This window comes from Octopus sinensis, linkage group LG10 (assembly GCF_006345805.1).
Source record: "Octopus sinensis linkage group LG10, ASM634580v1, whole genome shotgun sequence".
In the NCBI taxonomy this organism is placed as follows: domain Eukaryota; kingdom Metazoa; phylum Mollusca; class Cephalopoda; order Octopoda; family Octopodidae; genus Octopus; species Octopus sinensis.
The window spans coordinates 99,943,055-99,969,542 of NC_043006.1; the positions used below are offsets into that span (position 1 = coordinate 99,943,055).

General features: G+C 37.9%; 1 protein-coding gene across 1 annotated transcript; it reads left to right on the forward strand.

Moving 5' to 3' along the window:
- The first annotated feature begins 16,319 nt into the window (after positions 1-16,319).
- On the forward strand, positions 16,320-16,829 carry LOC115216294 (protein ZBED8-like). Its single transcript, XM_029785496.1, has one exon. It carries the CDS (start codon positions 16,320-16,322, stop codon positions 16,827-16,829), a length of 510 nt encoding a protein of 169 aa, XP_029641356.1.
- Positions 16,830-26,488: the final 9,659 nt, after the last annotated feature.

Genomic DNA, 26,488 nt, shown 5'->3' on the forward strand with positions numbered 1-26,488 from the left:
AAAATACCGACAACAGCCGAAAATATACGGGACGTGATGTCTAGCTTTACAAGAGAGAAGACTCCGGAGCTTGTTGATCTGCCCTTCGAGCTTTATTTTCATATGCCAGTCTTGTTTGGTGATCTGTTGGCGGATGTCTACGCAACTGGCAAGAAGGACGATGATAATTTCCAATGCTGTCAGCTGTAGCGTGGTGGTACTGCTAACAAAGGACCCGTACAAGTTGGACGTAATAGATAATTTTAGGTTTGTAACTCTACTAAACACAAATTACAAGATTTTATCTAAGGTGTTAGACGACAGGTTGGCGATTGTCGTTGGTAAGGTGCAGACATGCGCAATCCCAAGCATATCTATCCACAACAACCTGCACCTCACGCATAACATCAAAGAGAGTATTGGTAAGGAACCTGGAATATGTGAGGCCCAGATCAATAGGGATCAATAAAAAGCTTTTGAAGGAATCGACCACCAATACTTGGAGGCTGTTCTCTTCGCAGTCGGTTTCCTTCCTGTTTTTTATTGGCTGAATCGCTGCAATGTAGAGTGATATGTGTTCAGTGGCTCACGTGAATGGCCGCTTATGGGAATCGTTTAGCATTGCCCGTTCGGTCCATCAAGAATGCTCAGTGAGGCTCTTGTAAGTGTTGGCTCTCGAGTTATTGCTACAGATGTTGGATGCTTTGAGGGGCATTCCGAATGAACAAAGACGCGTAGGGTTCGTGTCAGTGTAAGCAGATGCTGTCACTATTATAGTGTAGGACATAATGCAAATTGAGGTGCTTGGCACCATAATAAGAGAATACGAAGAGTAGGCCGTCAGCCGGTTCCTGGAGATGCAGATCCATGCCAAACGACAGTGTTGAAGAGCGCTGGACGACAGGGCCGGTTAAATCGCTGGGTATGGCTCGCTCCAGACTTCCAGGTGGCTAGAACTAGGTGTGTGTGATGAGCAGGGTGGCCAGTCCCACCTAGAAATGGACAGTGAGGAAGCTGTCTTTGAAAGGTCGGGTAGAGTTAACGAATACGTACATCGCATCCACCGTTCACAACCGGCTGACCGTTGTCCCTTGCACTGCTTCGTTGCTGATCAAGCTGAAGCACATGTCCTTCTGTTTTATGTGTTCAGCTCATGAGACGGCCCCACGTCTCTCAGCAGCCCCTGCGTGGAGGACTGGAAAGCTGTGACTAATGAACCGCAAATACTCGCTGAGGTTACGACATCGCCAGCGTTTATTTGACGAGGAGCAGGTGTGGTAGCCGTTTGTTAGACGGGATTTTCCGCAGCACATCTCAATGTCGGAGCTACAGTCCTCTATAAAGAGATGACAGAGAAAGGGTAACTGGTAGCTGGAGCGTCAGCAAGCACTCACAACTGTAAGTCAGTCGGGTAATACGGTCGGTGGAAGTTCCACATTGGACTTCTACAAAAATTAGTGGCAGGCAAGAGCGTCTTCGGGAAACCTCTGAGCATCGGATGAGATCAAGTGATTGGTCTTTGCCGGAGGGTTTTCGAGCTGGGGCCTATGAATAAATTCCAAAAATCCCTGGCCAGGTAGGCTTACTTGTATGATCTGCAGGTTCGAGACAAACCCTATATGCACAGAAGTGCTGTCTGACGATGACTAACCTGTCCGAGAAGCGCGAAGGGCGAGGAAACAGTTCTGCAATGCACTCGTCCAGTGTCTGGGTAGCATTTGCCCTCTGACTCGGTAGCACTCGTCTTGTATCTCGGTTTTGGTGACTTATAGATGCTTACGAGCATCTGTCGTCGCGTGTAAGACGGATCAAGTTATAAGTTAAATCCATTGATGAGATTGTCCCGCCACCAGTTTTCCTCTGTCTGAAAGAAGCAGTGTAGTGGATGAGACTGAAAGTACTGAAGATAAACACATTCCTCTATGCCTAAAGTCTTATCGGCTTATTTAGTTCTGCTTGAGTTCGAAAGTGATGTTGGAAAACGAAAATGACGTTAATAAAGGAAATACTCCCCCTCCCTCAGTAATTTTGTTGAAAAATGAACGTAGGACGAACGATAAATGCAACGAGGATGACCCATGTGAATGGTCCTACTCTGCGCATGCGTCTGTAGATAGGAGGTAATGGAGAAGAAAGGAATACCTCCCGAGGTTAGGGTTGTCCAGAATGTGATGGATACTTTGATTGCCTCTGGACAGAACTTTTTCCCCATTTTGGGGGAAGTTTATTGTTCAAAATTTTATTACCTCCGACTTAACGATGGTGGAGCTATTGTTTTCAGTCGTGTTTATTTGTTTGTCCATGGACCAGATATCTCAAGAACCGCTCGATGGATTCGGATGAAACTTTCAAGGATGTTTGGATTCATGATTGACACGAACTGATTAGATTTGGGAATCGATCCGATATCGGACAACAATTCTGCATTATTTGTTATATTTACTTTACTTTACATGAAGTATTACGATCTTAGATTGCATTACAAATCTTTCTCTGATTATCTCCCTTGAAATCAGGCCCATTGTTATGGCGGCGATGATGTTTCCAAAGTTTTTTTTTTTCATTTCTCCATAATTAATTTTACTCGCTTCTCTCTCTCTTAGTAGAAACTGATGCATAAAGAAATCAAACCACGTAAAGAAACGGCAACAAAACCGTTCAGAAATTAAATACTAACATATTCAGTAACCATAATAAATTTAATGCATCCTCGACAATTCCTAGTTTTACCAATTTTGAACATACCGCTCCGGTTTAAAATCTCTTGACATTTGCATTTCTAGGTCTACCTGTGCGCAATGATATTGCTAAACCTCCGTTAACAGCACCGTAAGCAGGTCCATTCCGCTTTCTTTCACGCACGATAAATTTTTCACTACAGACCTTAAAGACACTATATCAGTGGATAGACTAAAAACGGCCTTTATAGAGAATACTGTCCCTGTTCCCACTGCAGACGACATGCATACAGCATTACAAACACGGCCAGGGCAAGGATTCTGGATTATTTTTCCATTTTTTATTTTATTTATTTATTTATTTTTACTTAAAACTTGATAGCGGCCGGGTTTATTTCTAGTATTCTCGTTTGTGAGTTTATTTGAGATATTCTTATTTTAAAAATCATCTCAGGCTTATCGTTGAGAGAACGCTGGTGTTGTCTTGGAAGGGGTCTGCGATGTCTGTGTGCTCTTGTTTATTTTTATTGTTTTCCACTCTTTGCACACACTATTCGTAAATTCCTACTGTCCTTTGTGTTCTCTCATTCTTTGCTTTTGTGCGCAGCTTTTGTGGCCTATAAAGAAAGGATCATTATTAAGACGGTGAGCTTGCAGATTTGTTAGTACCCGAGGCAAAATATTCAGCGGCTTTTCGTCCGTTTTTATGTTCTAAATTCAAATACCGCCGTGGTCGACTTTCCCTTTCATCTTTCCGGGTTCAATGAAAATAGTTAAGTAATGAGGTTCGATGTAGTCGAACTCTCCCTCCCTTCAAACACAACTGGTCCTGTGTCATTATTTGAGCACTAGGGTTGATGGAATCGACCAGCGCTCTCCCCGGAAATTATTGGCCGTGAGTCAGTATTTGAATTACTACTACTACTACTACTACGACGACGACGACGACGACGATGACTACTACTACTACTACTGTTACTGAAGCTGTCAACTGGCAAATTTCTCAGCACGTCAGAAAAATGCTTAACAGTATTTCTGCCGTTTTTATGTCCCGAGTCGCATTGTTCCCGAGGTCGATTTCACTTTTCATCCATTTCGGAATATAATAATTACCAGTTAAGTAATGGAGATCAGTGTCAATGACCTCTTCTCCCCCTCATATGTGCTGTCCTTGTGACAAAGATTAGAAACAATTATAGTTATTATTATTATTTTTACGGTTGTGTTATGACTGCGAACCAGCAAATTCGTGAATACGTTGTTTTTACGTTCTGAGTTCAAATTCCACCGGGCTCGGCATTTACTTTCATCGTTTCGGGACCAATAAAATAAGTAGCAGTTGAGTACTCGGGTGGACGTAATCGGCTAGCCCCCTTCCCAAAATTTAGGCCTTGTTTCAGGCTAAGTTCAGGATTATTATTACTATTGTGACTCAAATGCGAGAGAAATTCATTGTGTATTGTGGAAATTTTGCAAAATCATCCCGTATAATTTGTCATGCATATCCACCTACACGAGTGGATATTGCAACAATTTCCAATTTCCAGATTATCATCATGGCTCGGCTTCGCGAACGAAGACCAGGAAGGCTATAAAATGATATGTATATAAACTATCAAGTCAAATCGCATTATTTCACGGCTGTTATAAAAAATAGCGTTATAAAAAATAGCGTTTCCTTCGAAGTGAAAGAAAAATAGTCTGATATCAAAGACTACTTACAAACATTTTTAATATTTTATAAGTTAAATATATGATTTGTAATTATAGTTAAAAAGTTAGTCACAGTTGTTTATTGATTTACAGCTTTCAAAACAAATTTAGATATATGTGAAGTTAAGAATTAAGAGGAAATTTCAGTTGTTTAGACTATTAATACGCACAGGATGAAGCTCCAAATGACACGAATTTATCATGAATCTAAATGTGTTTTAAATGACTGCTATAAAGTTATCACAAACAGATCGTTCTATGAGGAACATAATGAATTAAAAGGAAAGAGTGAAATGATCTCGTGCCAAGTTTATTTGAGAATAATCATTTAGTCATTAAGAAGAAGTAGTTATGAAAGATGATATGGTTTAGAGAGTAGTAATATTTGAATTCAACTCTAGAGGAAATTGTAATTACTTAAAGTTTATACTTTTTTTAGCTTATAGAGTTAAAGAATTATGCGTAAGAGAATGTGACAAACATTTATGTATAAAAACCGTTTTATATGACAGAAAAAAGATTATAAACAAAGAAATCTAGTAATACTTTGTTAGATATTTAAGGAGAAAGTTTTATCTTCTTTACATATAGAGCAGCTTTGTACGTTAATAATGGATAGAATTTAATAATAAGAAGGTTTATTGTCTTAACGTATGGTAAAGAGATGATTTGTTTACAGACATGTGTAATTAGGCGATTTAAAATGCGAATTAGAAACAAAGTTAAGAAATTTAATAAGAAAGAGTAGCAAACAATAGTGACACGTAACTCATAATAAAAACCAAATACAGTGAGGTACAATAGGTTTTACGAAGTAACGAAAGAATGGTTAAATATAGCACGAACTCATGAGGTAGAAAATTTAATGTTGTTATAGTTATACGCGATTATAACAGTTAGCGTACATAAGATATGATTATTTTGTGTATATGATAGGTGTGCGTATATTAGGTGAAATTAATGCATGAGGAGAAACAATTTATGTTGTGGAATAGGGTTGATGTTACGAAAAGTAATATATAATTCAAATATGATTGTCAGTTATTTGTTCGAATCACAGTAACAAGGTTTGCTTTTAAAATATTGATTTACTATTGGGAGATATATGCTATAACTTGTAAGGGTATGATTTCAATAATTTTATTCTCCTGGTGTTGTAGCTAAGGGATATCTGTTGAAGTTGTTAGTATGGTTTGCTGTATCATTGTCTTGTCTGTATAAATAATTGAAAATTTAGTTAAGCTATGTTCACGTGAATAATGCGTATAATGGAACTAGATGTACAAACTGTTACTATATAACCCATTGTTAGTAGTAGCCCTAATTCGACTGAAATAAAATTTGGCATGTGAGAATATTTGGATGGTAGCGACAAGGAGTGTTATTTAAAGGCAAAGGTAATGACATATTGTCGCTATCACCTATACAACGGTTCATTTAAAGTAACATATAAATGTGTATTATGAAAAAGTACATGCACAAAATTGTGCGGTACGCAAAACTTTATCGCGAAGAATGGGATAATGTGAAAAAAGCTGAAGCTGAATGAAATAGTTTGGTGGGGAACATATCAATACACAGCTAAAAAGCATACACGATATCATGGGAAGCGAATATAAATCTGGGTCAAAAAGCCAACATATGTCGGTTTCAGATTTTGGTACAAGGTATCATTTTGTGGAGAGGGACTATGTCGATTAGATTGACCCCAGTATCCAGCTGGTACTTATGCTAACGGCGCTGAAAGGATGAAAGGTAAACCAGATCGCAGCGGAATTTCAAATGAGAACATAGATTCGGAAGAAATGCCACCAAGCACTTTTCTTGGTGTCTAACGATTCTGCCAGATCGCCAACTTAATGGCAAAATGTACTGATTTCAATTTTTGGAGCAATGCCAGCAACGTCGGGGAAGGAGCAAGTCGATTACACCGACCCCAATGTTCAACTTCTTATCGATACCGAAATGATGAAAGGCAGAGTCGACATCGCTGGAATTTTAAACGCGTCTTATATTAAAATAAAGAAATATTTACCAAATCAAACCATCAGCACCCTTATATACAAAATAGTGGCATAACGGTTAAAAGTATAATCAAGCAGATATACCATACAAGGATATCGTTGTTCGAGAATAAATGGAAAAGAATATAAACATAAAGAAACAATTTTTAAAAGATGTTACTAATTAGGCTCTTAAGTGGATTGAAATGCTTGTAAATATTAATTAGGGCTTGATGAGAAATTTGCTGCGATAATAATGTAAACAAAAAAATATTGAGGTGCAATAAAATGATAAAATAAAAGAAGTTCTTATATTGTTTAAAGGTAAGCAGGTGTTTCAGTTGTAATTTGATACACCGCTGATTTCAGAATCTGTAATAAATTATTTCAATGGCTGTTCATATAATTTGCGTTTCTATATTGTTTCTCTCTTATATATGTACATGTATGTGCGTGCGTTATCCAAATTGATAGAGATTTCGTTTATGAATTTTGAAGAAATATTTGACTTGCGTGATTGTTATTTTTGTGTTTTTGTAATCTAGCTTTGTACATCCCGGAGGCTATTCTTGTATCTCTAAAATTTATATTTTTCATTAACGGCAAACATCTCCTTCGGGCGATTAAATAATCTTATTTATAGGTAAACGTTTATTGCGCGGAAACACGTTTTAGAGATTATTGTTGTTTTCCGTTTATTATAAAACTAAAACGCTCCTCCACTTTAATTTTTTGATGAACTGTCACATTTTCTGTAGTGAACCCTTTAGGGAGTTTATCTTATATAAAACACAGTTACTTGTTTGGCAAAAATATCTATTTGTGATTCAATGTATTTCGGTAGTGTTTATTAAATGGCGAAAAAATAGGAATGTATTTATTAGAATATGTTTATATGTTAAAAGAAAAAAAAAAGAAAAAACAAAAACAAAAATGAAGAATGAAATATTCGTTTGTACTTTCGTAGAATACAGTAAATTTAGATATCAAAATAGAAACACAAGTTCGAAATGGTTTCATATTTAGTAAATTTTTCCAAGTGATTTTAAAAGATTCTATCATTTCCAATACGTTCTTATTAGGATAAGATATCTTAAGTGAGCATTCATAACAGTAAAGTAGCTAGACTGTTAATTATTAAGAAGGGTTCAACAAAAGCCGGTGGTATCATTTGATATATAAAATAACTTACAAAAGATAGAAAAATATCAAATGATCGCGGTAGACGGTTTCAAACAATGGAAATAACTTACGACGATTAATATTAGCAAAATTTAGAATTTTATTGAATTCTAGAAAAGAAGATAATATTGCGTGTCTCAATAAACAATCATGAGTATAAATATAGGTTTTTTTTATGGAGGATTTAAACAATTCATCATTTATATTCCTATTTGTGCGCGTATACGTGCATATCATTGTGTGGGTGTGTATACATGCATACATACTACAAACATACATATATACATACACAAACGCGCGTCCACACACACACATACTACGCGCGCGCACACAAACACATACACATATAAATATATATAAATACAGAGTGCGGTGATTGAATTGTCCTCTAAATTACGCAAATATGAAAATAACATTAATATTTCATTTTAAAAGATATATTTACCAAAATTACAATAAAATATCTTGAAATGCTTAACAGTATATTTATTCTATAAAATCGAAATTGGTTTCAACTACGGCCTCAGGCGACTTTGGACTCTCCTGCAACTCTTCTGGACGGTCTCCTTGTTTAAGTTGGTGAATGCTGCCCTAATCCTTCCCTTCAGTTCATCTTCGATATTACAAGGAGTTTTGTTGGTCTCTCGTTCAATTGCGCCCCACACATAATAATCAAGGGGTAGCAGTCTGAGGAGGTAGATGTTAGGAGTGATGTGGTCCCGGAAATTGCCTGACAGCCATAATTGCGTTCTCCTGTTTGTGCGGCATGGTGCAGAGTCCTGTTGCCAGACATAAGATCTTCTAGTAGCCACCCTCTTCACCCAGGGCCGCACTACCTCCTCCAGGCACTTGATGTAGGCCTCCGTGTTGAATCTGAGGCCGTGTGAGACGATGAAAGAAGGCATGACGACATCATCACTAGTGATTACTCCAAACACCATGATGTTGTCTGGATGCTTGATATTTATCACTCTCGGAATATGTCCTCAGGTGGACACCCCACACATTGTCAAATGTTCGTATTGGAGCTTCCGGCGCGAATGCTAAGCAATACAGTATGTCGTTTCCAATTTTCTGGCGGTGGGAATTGCGTGATGCATGTGTTTTCTCTCACATACCGTGCCCAACAGACCCTACTATATTATGTAGTCGACAAAATGAAAACCACACATTGTGCATGCGCGAAATTAATAATATAAAATGACGCCAATTTACATATTGCAACCTGTATGTGTGTATGTATGTATATATGTATGTATGTATGTATGTATGTATGTATGTATGTATGGGGAATATATCTTTTATCTTTTACTGTTTCCATCATTAAACTGCGGCTAGGCTGGGGCACCGCATTGAAGAATTTTAATCAGACAACTCGGCCCCAGTACTTCGGTTAATGATGGATACTTATTCGATTGTATCTTTTACCAAACCGTTAACATACGGGAACGTAAACACGTTTACAAACGATGCTGGGGTACATTCATGGAGACAAAGACATATTCACGTACACACACACATACACATACACAAACACACACACATACACACAAACACGCACATAAACGAACAATCACACGCATACATACAATCACGCACATAAACACACATACACACTGACAAACACAGCCGCACACAGATTTGCACGAGTGCGAACCACCCTCACCGTATGTGTGTGCATATGAATGTATATATATATATAAAGTTAATCCAAACAAGAAAACACAAAAACCCAAAAAAAACACAACAACGCGAGGACGTGGAACAAATAAAGTATTATTGGACGCTCAAGAAAGAAGGGAAGAAGGATGGTTCAACGTTTCGAGCGGAGGTCTTCGTCGGAAACATAGGAGAAGGAAAGATCCCGAGAAGGGAAGACAGAGGAAAAAAAAACGCCAGCGGTACTCACGAGGTCATACATATATACAGATATGTAATTCTAACTTCGTTTTAGTTTCTGTTCTTGTATACATTCGTTTGCTTTTCTCAAAGGGTTAATTCTGTTAGCTTAAGTCCCTGGCACCCAGTAGATTCGAGTTGGGGGCGAAACTCCTTGCCACCCAGCAGATTCGAGTTGGCGGAGATAAGGTGACGAAATTACATGGGTTTTCCGAACTCCGGCCGATGAGGAAATCGGCTGCGAATGGTCCGTGTATCTTGTTTTTTGCCATGTTTGCTGTTTGTGCTGCTATCGTCTATTTTTCTGCATGCTGTATTTGGTAGGTTTCTATTTATTATGTTCCTTTTCTTCTGTTCTACCTTTGATATATATATATATATATAATATATATATATATATATTATATATATTATATATATATATATATATATAATATATTATATAAAAGGGCTTAGTAAAATAAATTACTTTGCCGCATACTGAACTCATTAGAAATAGCAGCTAAAAAACTTTTTTAAAGCTATTTCTAATACTTAAAGAAAATCTCTCTCATATATAGTGTTTGCTTAATTCAACTCACAAAAGTTTGGGGGTAAGGACATCGAAAAATCAAATGCTAAGGTTATTTGAGACGTACGTTTCAAGATTAGTCAAAACAACACTTCTATCATCAGCTCAGAAATTCCTTGGTTTGGATTTGGAAACAGTGAAAATAAGAAAATACCCTTTCGAAGATCTGCTCGTAACTAACAGTGCCAACAAATTCAAATAAGCAAGCGAAGAATCTCTGTTCTCCCCTTTCCACCAGCGTGGGTTAAAATCATCAAACACTATGCTTATTTCGGTAAAATCCGAAGCATTAATCAGAGGGAGATTAAATAATTTCAACAATTGAGGGCAAAATTAATTAATTATTAATCAATTCATTAATCAATTATGCTTCGGATTTTACCGAAATAAGCATAGGTTTGATGATTTTAACCCACGCTGGTGGAAAGAGGGAGAACAGAGATTCTTCGCTTGCTTATTTGAATTTGTTGGCACTGTTAGTTACGAGCAGATCTTCGAAAGGGTATGTTCTTATTTTCAGTGTTTCCAAATCCAAACCAAGGAATTTCTGAGCTGATGATAGAAGTGTGTTTTGACTAATCTTGAAACGTACGTTCTCAAATAACCTTAGCATTTGATTTTTCGATGTCCTTACCCCAAATTGTGGAGTTGAATTAAGCAACACTATATATGAGAGAGATTTTCTTTAAGTATTAGAAATAGCTTTAAAAAAGTTTTTTAGCTGCTATTCTAATGAGTTCAGTATGCGGCAAAGTAATTTATTTTCTAAGCCCTTTTATATAAGTAATAATTTGAATTCGCCTGAATGGTCCCTTTGCATACTGAACACTGGTGAAATTGATTAATAATTAATTAATTTGCCCTCAATTGTTGAAATTATAATTAATCTCCCTCTGATTAATGCTTCGGATTTTACCGAAATAAGCATAGTGTTTGATGATTTTAACCCACGCTGGTGGAAAGGGGAGAACAGAGATTCTTCGCTTGCTTATTTGAATTTGTTGGCACTGTTAGTACGAGCAGATCTTCGAAAGGGTATGTTCTTATTTTCAGTGTTTCCAAATCCAAACCAAGGAATTTCTGAGCTGATGATAGAAGTGTTGTTTTGACTAATCTTGAAACGTACGTTCTCAAATAACCTTAGCATTTGATTTTTCGATGTCCTACCCCCAAACTTTTGTGAGTTGAATTAAGCAAACACTATATATGAGAGAGATTTTCTTTAAGTATTAGAAATAGCTTAAAAAAGTTTTTTAGCTGCTATTCTAATGAGTTCAGTATGCGGCAAAGTATATTTATTTTACTAAGCCCTTTTATATAATGTAATAATTTGAATTCGCCTGAATGGTCCCTTTGCATACTGAAAACTTGGTGAAATTGATTAATAATAATTAAATTTGCCCTCAATTGTTGAAATATATATAGATATATATATATATATATATATATATATATATATATGGTGCCCCAGCATGGTCACAGCTCATAAGCTGAAACTAGAATCAATCAATCAATCAATCAATCATATATATATATATATATATATGCACACATACATAAATACAAACATGCATTTATGCGACCGGCTTCTTTCAGCTTCCGTCTACCAAATCCAGTCACAAGTACGTATGCAGAGAGCTCGACATTTACTCAAGGATGAACTGCCTTGTAGCCAGGAGGCAAACTTCCTACCCTAAAGCCACGCCAAGAAGTTCTGTTGCGCCTAGTGATTGTGCAGGGTTTCGCTAACAATATATCTTGTCTCAACCAAATGAAATGCTTTATTTTACATGTTTCTGGACGACCTATGAATCACGTGGTAGATGTGTAACTGGGGGACTACTTAATTTTCCAAACTGCCCGAATATAAGATTTTACTCAGTATATCTTTATGTGAGTCAGGAAAGAAAAACTATCGAATTTTACCAGAATTCGCTTCCTCATCCATGAAAGAAAGAAATATAATCACCCATGTATGATTTGCTACTAAGGAAGATAATTCATTAAATTGGGCGGTATATTGATTAAACCATTTCACTATATTCCGTGTTTTTATCTAATTGGTTTATTGAGATAATGAAACTGTGGTTTTCATGCTTTGCCAGACAAAATTATCAAAATGGAAGAGAAAGGAATCAGTTTCAAATTGCAACAAGTCTATCATCACTCACTATGTATGTGAGCATATTTGTGTGTGTATGTGGCGAGTGGTGTGTGTATGTGTGTGTGCGTGCTCGCGCTTCGCTTATGCGTTTCAGCACACACATAGACACAGACACACACACACACACGGACATACACACGCACACACGCATATGTATATATTGGTGTTGTTAATTGATTCTTAAATTACAATATGGCATCTAGAGAAACACTTATGTATGTTATATTATACAGAAAAGAAAATACAAATAAAAAAAATTAAACAGAACTTAGCTGTTAATGGAAGTAGGATTTAGTAAGAACATAAAGAAATCGTATGACCATCATATAAAGAGGTAATTTAGATGTTAATAAAACTAATATAGATAACACATAAAGAAATATTATGCCCATTAGAAAGAGACATAATTTATCTGTCAATAGATGTGTAATATAGACACTACAAAAGAAATATAATGTCCAGTCTATAAAAACACAACTTAGATATTAATAGATATATAATCTAAACAATACATAAATTACAATCAGGCTTGTATAGGAGGACACACTGTATTTGGTGAAGTATTGTACACTGTAAGCTTTCGCACGACAGAATATGCGACCGCGTTTCGAAATCTGCTTTTAGTTGTATTGCATTTCACCTGCGCATGGGAAGACAATGAAGAAATGAATGCGATTATGTAAGTTATCACTCTGACAAGTAACAAATGAAAATACTGGTATTAGGTAATGATAACAATTACTCTATGCAAATGAGGATTAGCGCCATTCTTCAGTAGCTATTGGAAAGATTGAGTATATAGACAGATTGGCTGATAGCTTCTCTGGAATGGGTTAAAATGCCTTATGTTTCTACAACACTTATGTAATTATTAGGGCGTTTTGAACGCGGAGACATTCATTGTCATACGCGTTTTTGTGAATTATAATGATATATATATATATATATAATATATATATATATATATATATATTATATATATATATATATATATATATATATATTGCATTATGTAATAGAATATAATGTATATATCATATGTATAGATATAGAGACAGAAAGATATGGATATATGCATAAATAAGAGCATTCAAGCGCAGGGCGTACACACACGTACTTGTATGCAGGCGTCGCTCTGCGGCTTTTTCTATCGGTGCGGAGATATGAGCGCAACAAGTATAAACAGGATTGAAAATTTGCTGTGTAACAGCCTAGAAAATATCCCTGCCCAGACTATAGCCCCTCCAGCCAACCAAGCCAGAATATACCCCTGTCTTGACTATACACCATGCCTGCGGACAAATACCACAGATGTACCTCACTTATAAAAGCTGCCTCAGAACATATATAAATGTGACATCGCTCAAGCAATAATTAAAAGTTACATGTAGATTTCGATTTAAACGCAGCAATTTAGAATTATCAAAAGCCAAGTAGTTTAAAACGAATCAATATGATGGACTCAACACGAATGGCCACATTGGCACGAATCTAGGCTATGACTCATAGTACAGGTGCGCTGTGCAGCATTTGCAAGTTGTCAATTTTTGTTTTCCAGGCGCAGGAGTGGCTGTGTGGTAAGTAGCTTGCTAACCAACCACATGGTTCCGGGTTCAATCCCACTGCGTGGCATATTGGGCAAGTGTCTTCTACTATAGCCCCGGGCCGACCAAAGCCTTGTGAGTGGATTTGGTAGACGGAAACTGAAAGAAGCTTGTCGTATATATGTATATATATATAAATGTGTGTGTATATGTTTGTGTGTCTGTGTTTGTCCCCCCTAGCATTGCTTGACAACCGATGCTGGTGTGTTTACGTCCCCGTCACTTAGCTGTTCGGCAAAATAGACCGATAGAATAAGTACTGGGCTTACAAAGAATAAGTCCTGGGGGTCGATTTGCTCGACTGAAAGCGGTGCTCCAGCATGGCCGCAGTCAAATGACTGAAACAAGTAAAAGAGTGAAAGAGTAATCTACCTCTACATTGTCTTTATATTGGTACATTGAGTATTTGCATTTGATACTTCTAAATTTCTATGTTTAAATCTAACTTTATATGCATCTTTTAATTCTTCGTCGATTGGTATCACATTTTATATATGTTCTGAGGCAACTTTTATAAGTGAGATACATCTGTGTTATTTGTCCGCAAGCATGGGGCTTGTATATATATACATACAGAGTGCGGTGATTGAATTGTCCTCTAAATTACGCAAAAATGAAAATAACATTAACATTTCATTTTAAAAGATATATTTACCAAAATTACAATAAAATATCTTGAAATGCTTACCAGTATATTTATTCTATAAAATCGCTATTGGTTTCAACTACGGCCTCAAGGCAGGGGTATATTCTGGCCTGGTTGTCTGGAGAGGGTATAGTCTGGGCAGGGGTATATTCTAGGTTGTTACACCGCCAATTTTCAGACTAGCCCCGGTTATAGTCTAAGCAGGAGTATATTCTGGGCCGTCACACTGGCTAATTGATAACATAGTCCACAAGAGTGGTCTATGATTAGATTGCGATTTGTTTTCACTATCACACCATTACGAACGCCTATGTTTTCGACAGATTTATCATCGTAAGTTCATTCTTAATTTTACTTTTTATGTTTGTGTTAAGCATCAATAATTATGGACCGAATAAGCCAATAAAAAGACAAGCTAGGGGAACTGTCAGAATTAAGACGTTTGTTCTACATAAAGTACCTAGGAACTTTTAGTTGAACTTTTTTAAAGTAGTTTCGAGACGTTACAATAGTAACAAACGTGACCTAAATCCAACAGAATGACTAAAATGAGGGTATTTAAGTAAAACAAAATTAACCCAATTTCGAAGTAACTTCCTCATGAATAAGGAATTAGCGTACTTTGAAAAATATCTTATATATATATATATATATATATAATATGCACAAGATTTACATGTTATTATATTTATTTGTAGAGTTTCATATAGAAAGAAAAGGAGATATGACGAGTCATATTTGAGCTTCAGTTTCACCGTGCTTACTGCTTTGTGGAGTAGAAAAACCACAGTGAGTTCTGTGCTCTGAGATATGTGCAGCTTCTTCACTGAAGTCCAGCAGGCTAATGAGGCATATCGGAACGAAGCATCCCAGTGCAGTCAACAATGACGAGGAATGTTTTCAGATGCCAAGCTGACAGATTGCTCAAATCCAGGCTTGATGACACAGGAATGTGTATGCAGGACGTTGCGGCTGGTCAGAAAGCTTCCTTCGAGGTTTAAAGGAACATTGCTGCTGCAAAACATCATAGCATTGGAAAGTAGTTACTTCTTCCTTGCTGCAAAGATATAATCTCACTCGTGCACGGAACGTCCGAGCAACAGAAGATTAAACATGGTTCATTTTCCAACAACAGCGTCAGTCGTCCAATCGTTGAGATATCTGATAATGTTTTGTCTCGGGTCATCTCAAAGATAAAAACAGCAATGTTTAACTATGTCGCCATCAAAATTGATGAAACCATTGACATAGCGGATTTAGCACAACTTTGTGTTTGTGTGCGTTACGTGCATAACAAATGCCTGTAAGATGAATTCCTTTTTCACGAAACCCGCAACATCCGAACGACTGCAAACGTTATATTCCAAAAGGTTAATCAATTCTTTAACACGCATAACATAAACTGGGAGCACGTTGTTGGCGTGTGCACCGCCGGTGCTCCATCAATGTTTGGTTGCCGCTATGGCTTTCATACAATGGAGGAGAAGTCTCCTCACGGAATTGGTACACATTGTACACTTCACAATGCTCGACCATTTGAAGAATGTCTTGAATGATGTGGTCAAAGGGGTAAATTTCATCAAAGCCAGTTATCTAGACATGTATCTTTTTGCTGACTTGTGCATGGACAATGGCTCCGATTTTGAAACGCTTTTACTGTACTCCCATGTAAGGTAGTTATGCAAAGCCAGAGTACTGAAAAGACTCATCGTTCTACGAAAGGAGATGGGCGAATTTCTTCGTGGTGCTAAAAAAGAACTGCACAGACAATTCTCCAATACTCGGTTCCTTATACGCCTCTCCTTCTTTTTGAATCAGTTCATTCTGTTAACTTAGCACTAAAAGGAAAGGACTCGCCGCTGTCCATCGTCATGAAAAAAATGACTACATTTAAAATGAAGCTCCATTTGTGGCATTCTAAATTGGAATGTGAGACTTTTGCACCACCATTTCCAAACCCCAATACTTTCCTTGATGAAGATGACCTTCGAATTGATGCTGACATCCTCGACATAATTAAACAGCATGTCTTAATTCTTCACACTGAAATTCTAAGATACTTCCCCGACCTACAAAATTTCGAAAAAGTTCATAATATCATCACCAGACCCTTTGCAATCTCTGTTGTTGATCTTCCGTCAGAAGATTATGTCATTCAAGAACGATTCATCAACTTGCTCAATGATGGAGATGCAAAACATGCCTTCCTTAATATGTGTTGCAGTGAATTCTGGATTGAAATGACGCAGTCCTATCCAGATGTCGCTAAATGCGCCCTCAAATTCGTCGTTCCATTCGAAACTACGTACGAATATGAGATGGCTTTTGCAAATTTACTATCAATTCAAGCAAAGGCTCGCAGTAAATTGGATGAGGGTAGCAATTATTAAAAAGACACGTACAAAGAAACGAGTACACCCTTCTCATTGAATATTAAAATTTTATCTGTAAAAGTTTCTGTCATGAACAATTATTTTAACAAGATCATTTTGCTTAGTTCGTCATTTTGCTATTTTCATTTGGGGGCATCGGTGGGGCATGCGAAGCGTTGAAAAAACGGGAGGGGGTCCGCAGGACGAAACTTTATTTAAACTTTGGGAATCAAGGCTTTAAAGGTTAAAGACCTCCACTGTTTCTCACCTTTCATGGGCGTTAAACTAATGCATTCCATGTTCACGTCCTTTTCTTGTTTTGTTATTATTATTATTAATGGTTGATTGCTTGTTCAAGTTAATAGTTCATGTGGCGATACGTACACACACACACACACACACGCACGCACGCACACACACACATACACGCACACACACGCGCACGCACACACACACAAATACAGACACACAGACACCCCCACCACACACACACACATATATATATATATATACACATATATATATATATATATATATATAAATATATATATGGTGTATCCTGAGCGTCACTGAGCTATTTTTACAAGGAAACCCGTTTCGCGATCGAGAATTCTGTGAGAAAGCCTTACTCGCTAATCGTGTGTACTTTTTACATCTACATTTAAATGCTGATAACAAACGAATAATCCAAATTTAAACAAGCGATCTTTGCAATTTGTTTGCCAGTTAAACAGTTTCAAAGATTAAAAGAATAGCAAGTAACTCGTTCACTACAAGAATATAGGAAGTTGAATACAAATTTTGAAGGCTTACTGTTTTTCAATATGTGTAACAGAATATATGACTGTAATTCTAATTCTGTGAGATATGATACACCTGAATTTAGATACTTATTGCAGTTGTTTGTGGAGGCATATGGCCTAGTAGTTAGAGCAGCGGACACGCGGTCGAGGGATCTCAGACCGGACGATGTGTGTGTTTATGAACGAAACACCTAAGCTCCATGCGGGTCAGCCGGAAGGTAATGGAGAACTTCCGTTGACGCCTTCGTCACAACCTTCCCTCTTTCGCTTTCCTCATGCATCTAGTAGCTCACCTGCGACGGACCTGCGTCCCGTTCAGGTGGGGGACCTATACGCCAATGAAACCTAGGAACCAGCCTTTATGAGCCAGCCATGGCTCAAGAATGAACAAACAACATGACAGCAGTTTATGAAGCACGTTGGAGGAAAGATACACAAACATAAAATTTATACAATTTTATTGGTGTCATCAGCGGCAAAATGTTGTTCCCATTCTCAACAAACAACATTTATTCGCAAGGCAACTGTATACTTAGCTGATGCGCAAAAACATTTTGACACAGAAATTATGTTTTCCATAAATACACACACACACAATTGCACATAAACACAAACAATCATACACACACACACACACACACACACATGCATGCATGTGTGTGTTTCAGAATGCATGTATGAATGCATGCGTTCATACTTACATGTATGAATGTATCTGCGTGAACGAGCGTGCATGTTTCTGTGTGTGTGTGGTGTGTGTGTGTGTGTGTGCGAGTGTGTGTGTGGTGTGTGTGTGTGTGTGTGTGTGTGTGTGTGTGTGTATACTTTGTAGGCAAAATCTACATATATGTCATCGTTTTCTCTGTCTATTGATACTGCAAAGGGTAGCTTCCACAAACATTTTGAGCAATAAGCTACGGATGCCAAGGAAATCCAAACAATGTTTAAACCTCAAAATACATAGTAAATATTTGTGCTTGATGAGGACAACAGTGTAAAAAATTCAAACTCCTAACAGAAGTATATAATTACATATGTACATACGAACACACAAACATACGTAAAGAGAGAGAGAGAGAGAGAGAGAGAGAGAGAGAGAGGGAGAGAGTGTGTGTGAGAGAGAGAGAGAGAGAAAGCGAGAGAGACAGAGAGAGAGACAGACAGACTGCCAGTTGCTGACAGACAGCCAGAGGCGGACAGACAGAGAGACAATGTATGCATTTATGTATCTAGCGGTGTAGAAATATACTGAATATAATATTTTTTCAATAACTGACTATTTTTAAACACATCCAGTGAATTTTAGACCGGGTTGTATATAAATTAGAAATTCATAAATGGAACTAGTTGCCAAAGGCACTTTATATATTTGTATATATGCAAATTCGTCTATCAAATTTACTCAAACCTTTGTCTCTGTCGACAATCACAGCACAGGACGGAACATAGTCTCGGTAAAACTTGCTTTATGTCCACGAAGTTATATAACAAGTCTTTTTCGTACAGTATACACAGTTTGTAGGTTGAGCAAGGGCGAATAGTGAAGATGCTCGATTTTCAGGCACGTGCTTACCCTTTCGCTCTCACAGCGCCGCGCCGATCAATACATTTAGAGTTGAACTAGATATATGTAGAAGCGTGTCAGGTGGACTGGACCAGTAATTCGAGAGACAGAGGCTACATCACTGACGCTGCACAAGAATTGCTCTCAAGATATACAATCCTGTGATACGATAAGTCAGTCACACATTAGTTCAACATCATGTACTTCAGATTCTGAAATGTAGGTCGGTGTCCATTCGTAGAATAATGCCTGACAACAAATCCGATTAATGCAATCCTCAATCTATGCATTCCTATAATGTCGTATCGTGTACGATTATGAGTATATATGGATATACATGTGTGCATGTGTGTGTGAGTGTGTGTGTGTGTGCGTGTCGTTTAGTGTGTGTACGTCCGTATGCATATATATACATGCATACATATAGATAGATTAATATACCAAAAGACAGGCAGCCAATATACAGATTAGATGAATGATAACTCACATATATTATGCATTTACAGAAATGCATACGAACCTACAAATGGAGAAAAAGCGTAAAGTATGTTGGTGTATATGCGTACAGCTGTCTTCTCCCTTCTTTCGTCTCTCTTTCACTTTCTTTATACATGCATACATACATACATACATACATACATACATACATACATACATACATACATATATATATATATAATATATATATATATATATATATATATATATATATATATATATATATATATATATATATATATATAGTCTCCTACAGAGAAACTTAGAAATATTAGTATTTATAAATATATATATATATATATATATATATATATATATATATATATATATATATATATATATCCAAACAACCCATTTTGAAATACATGGGTAATAACATACTGAATTCTGGTGCCTTTAACTTAAGTATGATATTCAACTGAATCTAAATTTTGTATATATATATATATATATATAAGTGTGTGTGAGTCGTCGTGACAAGACGTACTTTTTATAGCTCCCGTCAGTAACTAACTAAAGAAGCATTTTTCAACTCAATTTAACTCAACTCAACTCAAGCTAACATAATCTCTCCTTGTCTTTAATCTCAAGACTTTTGAACTCTACAATCCTACTATACTACTCTTTTACTACCATCGGAGGATAAATTTATACAAATCTATATACAACCTGAAGAAAGAGGAACAACCCAAAACTAAATACTAAACCCAAGACTAGTTCTAAAACTAGTCCCGTGAGTACAATTCTTTTTTCTTGGTCTGTATCAAACACACCGCTCATCATTGTACTAATTAGATTGTACTAATTACACTGAACTCTCACACACACAAGCCACGAATTTCCGAGTATATCAACACAAACTTTCCAACAGTGTGTTCACTATTTTATATCAAGCCATCAATAACTGGTGTACACATACATTCACTATTTACCGAGTATATCGACACAAACTTTTCAACAGTGTGTTCACTATTTTACATCAAGCCATCAATAACTGGTGTACACATACATACACACGCATACACATACATACATACATATATATATTACAAACACTACCCCACTGAATATGGCCAATAATTTTCAAAAAAGCCGCTGGGTTGAAAATGAAATTACTGCAATGATTAACGCTTGGTTCATCCATCACAACGAAGCTAATGTTTATAGCAAAATAACTGAGGATTTAACGAAAAAGTCCTTTCACAGATCTGTAAAACAGATAGAAAATAAATTAAAAGAAATTGTTAGGATATTCCCTATTTTCCACGCGCACATGGCTACACTAAAAGCCATTCTTGCCAACGAATTCAGTACAACAAATGACCAAATTCCAACAGGTCAGTGGTCACTTCAACAGCAACAATCAACTGACCTACTTCCATTGACAACAGCACCTGATGAACCAAGTCAAGTCTCACCTTCGCTACAGCAACAAAAACAACAACAACAACAACACTCTAATACTACCACTAGTCAAGTTCCAATGCTGCTACAACTCCCCACTACTGCCACAATAGGAAAACCACTACTACATCCGCGTAAAACTATCTGCCACTACTACTCTTAAGGCAGCTGCAGATTTGACCACATACTGGCAAGCCAGAACCCACCATCACAAAATCAACAAGCTGCTTCTAACACCACCACCACTACTACTACTGCCAAAATAGAAAAAACCCCTGCCGTTACTATTCTAAAGGCACTTGTAGATTTGGCCCCAGCGACACAAACAAAAATGGACGCTGTGCTTTTCCCCACCCGACCTTATGTCGTAGACTTGCTATGGGCACCTGTCCATACGGTATAACAGGAAAAAATTGCCCCCACCTCCACCCCAAATACTGTCCTAAATACAGAATCTATGGTTCTGACCCTAAATACGGATGCATAAGAGGCAATGGATGCACCTTATTCCATCCTAAACTGTGCCAAACTTCTGTCTCACAAAGGATGTGCCTGAACCCAGAATGCAACAACCACCATCTGAAGGGCACAAAACGATCACAGAATAGATGTGAACAGGAACAGAGGAAATCTAGGACAACAACAAGAACAAAATACAACCACGTTTCCCCTCCTACAATCAAACAACGTAGACAGAACCAGGAAAAAACACCAAATAACGCCAACTTGAAATACGTATCCTCTGACCAAGTGACAAACCAAACAAGTAACTCTTTTTTACTGACATACCTGGAAAATATGAAGGCCGACCTAAGCCAGGAGATCCAGCGAGCCATCACCAACCATCTATGCAAATCACAAGGACCACTCACCCATTACCAACTTCCCTTACCTCGACATTCCTGTTAAATGTACGTGGCATCAACCCATCAATTATTGCCCAAAAATGGAAGATCCCATATATAGAGAGTTGGCTGGCCGAAATGGCACATTGCTTCCCTTTCTTTATCCTTACCGAGACTCACCTGAACAACACCCATATGGACGCAGAGGTGAAAATAAAAGATTTCACCATTGTTCGTGCGGATCGCACAGACCGAAATAAGGGAGGGACAGCCATCTTTATCCATGACTCCTTTTCACTTGATGCCAAGGACACATTTTCCAATGGCTACTGTGAATCGGTATCAGTATACAACAAAGCCAAGGACATAACCATTGTTGGTCTTTACAGGCCTCCCCAGGCACCTCTAAAGTACTTTGAAGAGTGCCTTAGCAAAGTCAAGTCCTTCCTTCGGAAGTACCACTCCGGAAACATAATAGTGATGGGTGATTTTAACCTCCCTCATGTGAACTGGCCCACAAATACTCCGAAGTTAGGCAAGTGCTCTACATCAGATAGGGCAGCAGCAGAACTGCTCTTTAATCTGATGGATGAGTATTTCCTGACTCAGCTAGTGCTTGAACCAACGAGACAGAATAAAACGATCTTGGATCTGGTACTGACCAATCACTCTAGCTACGTTCACAGCATTTCAGTCGAAAAAACTCTCCTCTCAGACCACGACATGGTACTCTGCAATCTTAATTCCCGACGTATAAAAACCAAACCAGCCAATCCCACTCCATGGCACCCATTTGACAACATAAATCTCCACAAAGCGGACTGGGGAACAATCAGAAAGGATCTGTCTTCCATCGACTGGTCTTTTACTCTCAATTCCCCTCATATTGAGACCGCGTGGCAGCACTTTGAAACCATTGTCACCGACACATGCTCTAAACACGCTCCCAAGAAATCTACTAACACAAACAGAAACCGGCTCCCTAAAAAGAAAAAAAACACTCATCAGGCGCATCAAAAGACTCAACAAAAAAATCAACCAATTAAAATATTCCCACACGCAACATCCACATTCAACAACAATGAAAAGACTAGAGCTGGAAAAACTTCATCTGCAGACTAACATGAAAACCTCCATTGAAAATCAAAGAGCTGTGGAGGAACAATGGGTAATCAAAAACATCAAACAGAACCCAAAAGTGTTCTATTCTTATGCAAATAAGCATAGAACCACTGTCTCACCTATTGTGCCATTGATTGATGAAAACGGCATTCCCCAACACGATGCTAAAGAAATGGCAGAAATACTGCAGAAACAATATTGCTCTGTCTTCAGTGTTCCCAATGAGATTGATGTGAGGGTAACGAACGAAGCTGACTCCCAACACAAAATCGCAGACATAACCTTCACTGCCACCGACATCGTAGCAGCAATAAATGAGGTCAAACATTACTCTGCTGTAGGCCCTGATAGATTTCCCGCCAGTCTCCTGAAGGAATGTAGATATCAACTTGCAGTCCCTCTGACCAACCTCTGGAGAAACTCGTTAGACGCAGGTTATATACCGAAAAAGTTTCTATCCCAGTCGGTCATCCCGGTTTTCAAACAGGGAAACAGATCCCTCGCAGTCAACTATCGCCCAATCTCACTCACCTCCCACATCATTAAAGTGTTTGAAAGAGTGTTAAGATCAAGGATAGCTGACGTCCTGGAGACCCACAAACTCCTAAATTCAAATCAGCATGGCTTTCGCTGTGGCAGGGACTGTCTAACACAGCTCTTACGCCACATTGAAGATGTACTCAAAGCCTTGGGAACAGGTTCGAACTCTGACGTCATATACCTTGACTTCAGTAAAGCGTTCGACAGGGTAGACCATAACATCCTACTCTCAAAATTGGCAAATGTTGGAATCCGTGGACAAGTTCTACACTGGATTCAGTATTTCCTAGCGAATAGAACACAACATGTTGTAGTAGATGGAGTCCACTCAAACCCAGCAAAAGTCACGAGCGGTGTTCCCCAGGGAACTGTTTTGGGTCCGCTACTCTTCATAATTTATGTAAACGACCTTTCCAGTGTCGTACATCACTGCAAAGTGAAAATATTCGCTGATGACACTAAGCTCCAGCAAATCGTCAATGAAGAAGCAGACCGAACTCAACTCCAGTCTGACCTATATGCTGTGAGTCAATGGGCAGACAGAAACAAAATGCAACTGAATGAGGGAAAATTTGAGCTGATGCATTTTAGAAGAAATTCCTCACTAAAACAACCATACTCTCTTCCTTCAGGGGAACCGCTCACAGCCTCTAACAATATCAGAGACCTGGGTGTAATTGTTGATGACGATCTCCGTTGGAGTGCACACATCAACAAGAAGGTCGATACAGCTCGTAGGATGAGTTCCTGGATCTTAAGATCTTTCCGGTTCAGAGAACAAGGTGTCATCATACCACTTTTTTCATCCTTTGTACGGCCACACCTTGAATACTGCTGCCCACTGTGGTCTCCTCACACAAGAAAAAACATCTCCAGAATTGAGTCACCCCAGAGGGCTCTCACTAAACAAATTGAAGGCATGGCTGCTCTCGATTATTGGGATCGCCTTAAAGCCTTGAAACTTTACTCCCTCCAGCGTCGCCGTGAGCGGTACATCATTTGTACGATGTGGAAAATATACCGCCAACTTTGCCCAAACGACCTAAACATTAGCTTCAAGGTTCATCCGAGACTTGGACCACGGGCTATACGTCCCCTGCCAAATTCAAGATCACAACATACATGTACACTGCAACATAATTTCTTTTCCTCAACAGGCCCTGCCCTATTTAACATTGTCCCGAGGGAGATCAAAGAGGAAAAGGATCCCATCAACTTCAAACAGAGTCTGGATAGATTCCTTCAAAGAATACCAGATAAGCCACCCATAATTGGATACAACTCACCCAACAAGAACTCACTACTTGAACAAAACTGGATACAACTCACCCAACAAGAACTCAGTACTTGAACAAAACTTGACTTCAACAGGATTCGAATAATCCTATCAGGTGGTGCTATTAAGTTAGACATGGCCTGGACCAATCTCTGGTCGAAACACATCTAAGTTTTTTTATCTAAGTTTAGAGATGTGTGTGTATTCAGTTTTCGCTCGAATACATGAATAATTCCACCTTCGACAATTTATAGGATCCTCATTTGATTTTTTATTAAAAATAAAAGAAAATATCACTTGGTTTTATATATTAGATTCACTTCTTTAAAAATGTTTCTCAATGTCAACTTCCGGTATTGACGTACAAACGGCGAAGTCTGCCGCTGTCTAATTTTTATGCTTTCATTTCAAGTTTTAATTCGCTATTTGTAAACATCTATGATAAATTATTTAAATATTCGGCACAAGATAGTTTTAACGTGCTTTTATTGATACGATTGTTTCATTTCATGTCTATCTTATTCATTATTTGCAATGTTATCTCTCTCTCCTTCTCTCTCTCTCTATCACTATCTTTCTTCGCCTCTCTCTCCCCCTCTCTCTCTCACTCTCTCTTTCTCTCACAATCCAGGTTTCATTTCTTTATTACACAAATATCACGTTAAAATTTTACAATTCAACATGGGGCGCCCCCCAAAATATGGGCATTATTTTGCTTGAACTAGCCCACTTCGTTAATTTCCGTAAAAATATTAATTTATTTTGTTTTTCACGCCGTGTATTTGTAGTCAGTCACACACGCACACGTGTGTTTTATTACGTACATTTGTATACATTTATGTGTGTGTGTGTGTATGAGTGAAAGGGTGTGTTGTTCTGTATACGTATATAAATACATATGCATACACCTTTTTTGTATGTAAGTGTGTGTGAGAGAGTGATTTCTAAGTAGCACACTCACTCTCTCACTCACACACCTACACATACATACAAGAAAGATGTATGCCTATTTATCTAGTTATGTACGTATATCTGAAAACACACCCATTCTCTCTCTCTCTCTCACACACACACACGTCCATTTGATCTGCTATTTAATACTGTATGTAAATGTATTTATGTGTGTATGCGTGCGGCGTTCAACAATCGTCAGAAAAAAGCAGAGTAATTTTCTTTCTTGATGGCACAGGTAAAATATTTGTAACATTTGGTGACAGAGGTGAAACATGTGTAACATTGCTTCTCTACATGTGAGGCAACAATAATGTTGCAGTTGCCGTACCATTGTCTGCCTTTGCTGCCACCAGTCTCCCAGGAAGACGAACAGCTCATTCTGATTTTATACCACTAAACCAGGTCACAAATGACAGTCAAATTTGTAACATAAGCAAAGATTCAGATTCAGCAGAAGTGTTGTGCCAATTCCACCTTATCATATGGGATGAATGCACCATGTCATATAGAGATGCAATGAAAGTTCTTGGCAGGACCTTTCAGGACATCAGTGGCAACAATAATTCTATGGGAGGAGTTACATTAGTTTTATCGGGAGTCGTCAGTCAGACATTACCAGTCATTGTGAGTCGAACGAAATCTGATGAAATAAAAGCATGCATTAAGTCTTC